General features: G+C 42.5%; 1 protein-coding gene across 1 annotated transcript; it reads left to right on the top strand.

Moving 5' to 3' along the window:
• Positions 1 to 365: 365 nt before the first annotated feature.
• LOC136534908 (heat shock cognate 70 kDa protein 2-like) lies at positions 366 to 3478 on the top strand. The gene is made up of 2 exons (XM_066527264.1): positions 366 to 774; positions 1707 to 3478. Exons 1-2 carry the CDS (start codon positions 543 to 545, stop codon positions 3053 to 3055), a joined length of 1581 nt encoding a protein of 526 aa, XP_066383361.1. The 5' UTR covers positions 366 to 542; the 3' UTR covers positions 3056 to 3478.
• Positions 3479 to 4230: the final 752 nt, after the last annotated feature.

Genomic DNA, 4230 nt, shown 5'->3' with positions numbered 1-4230 from the left:
ATATTTATATATATATTTAGTCAAAATTATTTCTCAGGAAGCGAAAACAACAGTTATTTATGGACGGAGGGAGTATGCCTAGATTACAGGAATTTCATGAGAAAGGAAACTTGCAATTGCATTGGCATAATCGAATTAAGCATTTTAGTCCTTTATTTAAAAGAGAGTTCTCCAGAGTAATTTCTTTTTTCTCAAATACATAAAAGGTTTACGTATAATTGTCTTTAAGATAGAAGAGTTTGAACGTACAAATGACACGCTTCCTATGTTGAAATTTTGTATTTTATCTCTCTGTTTTTTTTTCCTGACCGGACAGCCTCCACGGTCCCATGAGCCGAGCACCATCCGACCAGCATCCAACGGTAGTAGTCCAGTCCTCAGAACCTTCTCGAACCCGCTCCTTACGACATTGCTGCTGAGTACAAAAATGCTCGCGCCTTCTTCTTCCTTTCCTCTTCCACAGTTCTACTCACCTGCTCTGCTCTCACAAAGCTATACAGCCGCGGCGGCCATTCCTCCGTCCGCCCCCCTCCTGCAGCGTGATGAGCAAGGCAAGTAAGATGGCCGGCAAGCGCCGCGATCTTGCCATCGGGATCGATCTGGGCACGACCTACTCGTGCGTCGGCGTTTGGCAGAACAACCGCGTGGAGATCATACCTAATGACCAAGGCAACCTAATTACACCATCCTACGTTGCTTTCACCGACTCCAAGCGGCTAATCGGCGATGCTGCCAAGAACCAGGCCGGAGTGAACCCCAGCAACACAATCTTCGGTGGGTGCCGTACGAGTCTCATTTACTATTTTTTTTTTATTTTTTTTACCTAAGTCAACTCCTTCCCAGATCTCCCCATTCCTCTACCAAAGTCCACTACTTCCCGTTTTGCTACTTCTTGAATTAGATCCGTGGGTCTGAGCTGAGGGTGCGGTTCGGATCTGTCGACGTGGTGATGCAGCGTCTGCTAGTTTGGATCTGTCGATTCCGGTTCTCCTTCCAGCGGTTCATTGCAGCTCTAATTTCTGTGGGATTAGGCGCTTAGGTTTATCTGAATTCTGAACTCTGGTGGTAGTGTGTTAATTTGTTTCAGCAGTAGTACAACTTGTTCTGAAGCCATGTCCATGTCCATGTCATTAACATCTAATCCTTGTGCTGCAGATTCCAAGCTCGTATATATACACATGGTACCCAGGATACCATACAGTAATGCTACATATACAACAAATTTATTTTTTAGAATGCGTGGGATATTTTTCTACCATGCGCACACACACTGCAACAGTAATGTTGTACTCCGTACATGCGTTTGTTTTTCTCTGCCACTAATTCTGTTATCTCGACTATATTGCTAATATAAACAAAGGAGAATTATTTCAAGGAAAATGATGATGCTTACTAGATCTTTATCCCCACAGAAGGAACTGTGGCTGGTATAACTAAAAGACATTTTGAATACAAACCTATTGTACATCAACTGATTGACAATGGTCAAAACGTATAGTGGCTGACTTTCAAAATCCTAATACGCCCTACATTCTGAAATGGAGAATGCTTTTAATGCTTGTACTGCCATAACATTTAGTAGTAACTTCTATTCAAGTTTCGGTGATTAATTTGTATTGGCTATGTTCTCTATTTACTACAAGCACCATTGTATTAGTAAAATTAGTACTGCAGCTACATACTGACACATAATCCTTCTGCCGCAGATTCCAAGCGGCTCATTGGTAGGAGATTTAGCGATGCTTCTGTTCAGAGTGACATTAAGCACTGGCCCTTCAAGGTCATTTCTGGACCTGATGACAAGCCTATGATCGTTGTTCAATACAGGGGTGTGGAGCAGCAGTTTGCAGCTGAAGAGATCTCCTCAATGGTTCTGATGAAGATGCGGGAGACTGCTGAAGCCTATCTTGGCACCACTGTGAAGAATGCTGTTGTCACTGTTCCTGCCTGCTCCACTGAATTGCAGAGGCAGGCCACCTGGAATGCAGGAGTGCTGGCAAATCTTAATGTTATACGCATCATCCCTGAGCCCACTGCTGCTGCTTTGGCCTATGGTCTTGACAGGAAGGCAGCCGAGATTCGGGAGGACGACTATAATGTTCTCGTGTTTGACCTTGGAGGTGGCACCTTTGATGTCTCTGTTCTCAACATCATGGAGGGTTTCTTTGATGTCAGGGCCACGGCTGGCGCTGCTCACCTTGGAGGTGAGGACTTCGACAACAGGATGGTAAACCACTTTGTCCAGGAATTCAAGAGAAAGAAGAAGAAGGACATCAGTGGCAACCCCAGGGCTCTCAGGAGGCTAAGGACAGCCTGCGAGAGGGCGAAGAGAACCCTCTCCTCCACTTTAGAGACCACCATTGAGATCGACTGTTTGTACGAGGACATCGACTTCTACTCAACCATTACCCGTGCCAGGTTCGAGGAGCTCAACATGGATCTCTTCAGAAAGTGTATGGGGATCGTGGAGGATTGCCTCAGTGAAGCGTGGAACATTAACATACACTCAGTTCACGATGTGGTCCTTGTTGGTGGCTCCTCTAGAATTCCAAAGATCCAGCAGCTTCTTCAGGAGCTCTTCGATGGGAAGGAGCTTTGCCACAGCATCAACCCTGATGAAGCTGTTGCCTACGGAGCTACTATCCAGGCTGCCATATTGAGTGGACAGGGCGATGACCACGAGATCGAGAGTTTTCTCCTGATGGATGCTACCCCTCTTTCTCTTGGTTTGGATACGGAGGGAGGTGTGATGACTGTGCTGATTCCAAGGAACACCAGCATCCCCACCAAAAAGGAGCTGGTCTTATCGACCGACTTGGACAACCAGCCTTGTATCCGTATCCAAGTGTACGAAGGTGAGGGGACCATGACTCGCGACAACAATCTGTTGGGTGAGTTTGAGTTCTCTGTTCCTCCAGCACCCAAGGGTGTTCCACAGATCAGTATTACCTTCGATATCGACGCCAACGGTATCTTGGGTGTCTCTGCCGAGGACAAAACCACGGGCCAGAAGATGAAGAAAACCATCACCAAGAGGTTCCGTTTAAAGCATTAATTATTTAGGGCATGTTTGGTTTGGACTACTAAACTTTAGGAGCTACTAAATGGTTTAGTCACTTTAATAACTCTAGAGTTACTAGAGAGGACTAAAGCCCTTTCAGTCACATTTAGTCATAGTGTTTGACAAAAAAGTTACTAAAAAGACTAAAAGCTACTAAATTTAGGAGCTACTAGGTGAACCAAACATGCCCTTAATCAGTAAGTACTCGAACTAGACAATTTCATGTCCTCCCGTGAGATTGTTCGTCTCCAAGATCAGGGCATATACAGGTGTATGGTCGACTGTTGTCTTATTTTACTTGCCAAGCTAAGTAGACAGCTTGCACAGTGAGCATTTTATTTCTACGTATACCTGTTTAATAAATGTATGTATCTATGATCAAAGCATAAGTAAGATCTATGTACATTATTTGTTCCAAGTCAGCCCTTAATAAGTTTTTTTTTTGTTTCATCATGTATACATTGAGTTTTGAGTTCAAATTTTCTAGGGTGATATGAAACGTCTTAATCTAAGCTAGGAAATTTCTCATTATTATTCTTATAGCTTTGGCATCTAATCATACTTTAACTGTCTATCTATATACAAAATAATACAAAAATTAATGGCGACTTCATAACATATCTTTATAATATATTAATTATGATGTTCACTATGATCCTACAAAATTTGAATTGAAAATTCAACATGTAAATGGAGAAAAAAGGACAAAATATTCTTAGGGGTTAGATGGGATCAACTTTCCTGTGGGCTGTAATTTGGACATTTCTAATAATAAATTAAGATTTATAAAAGGTACAAAGGGGCAACTTGTGGTTAGTAACGGTCACAGTCAACTCATGCTTGTCTTCATCATTGTCCAAAGCGTTGAGTTCTAAACCGTGAAATCAAACACTACTACAAATATGATTTGTAGATACGCTTTTTTTTCAATAGAGGCAGCTTAATTTGCAGCTGTCTATAAAACTGGTTTCCCAAATGAGCCAGCTCTAGAAATGTATTTGTAGGGACAACTATTATTTTCAGTCGTCTCGACAAATACCCCTATCTATAGAGGCGGCTTTAGATGCAGAGCCTCTACAAATGAAATTTTATAGAGGCAGATGAAATCTAGAGCTGTCTCTAAAAATAGGTGCAGTAAATTCATTTACTTTTTTAGTTTTTCAAACGAT

Source organism: Miscanthus floridulus, unplaced genomic scaffold, assembly GCF_019320115.1.
Source record: "Miscanthus floridulus cultivar M001 unplaced genomic scaffold, ASM1932011v1 os_2367_2_3, whole genome shotgun sequence".
Taxonomy (NCBI): Eukaryota; Viridiplantae; Streptophyta; class Magnoliopsida; order Poales; family Poaceae; genus Miscanthus; species Miscanthus floridulus.
The sequence above is the reverse complement of the archived record's forward strand: the minus strand, read 5'-3'. Positions and strand labels throughout refer to the sequence as shown.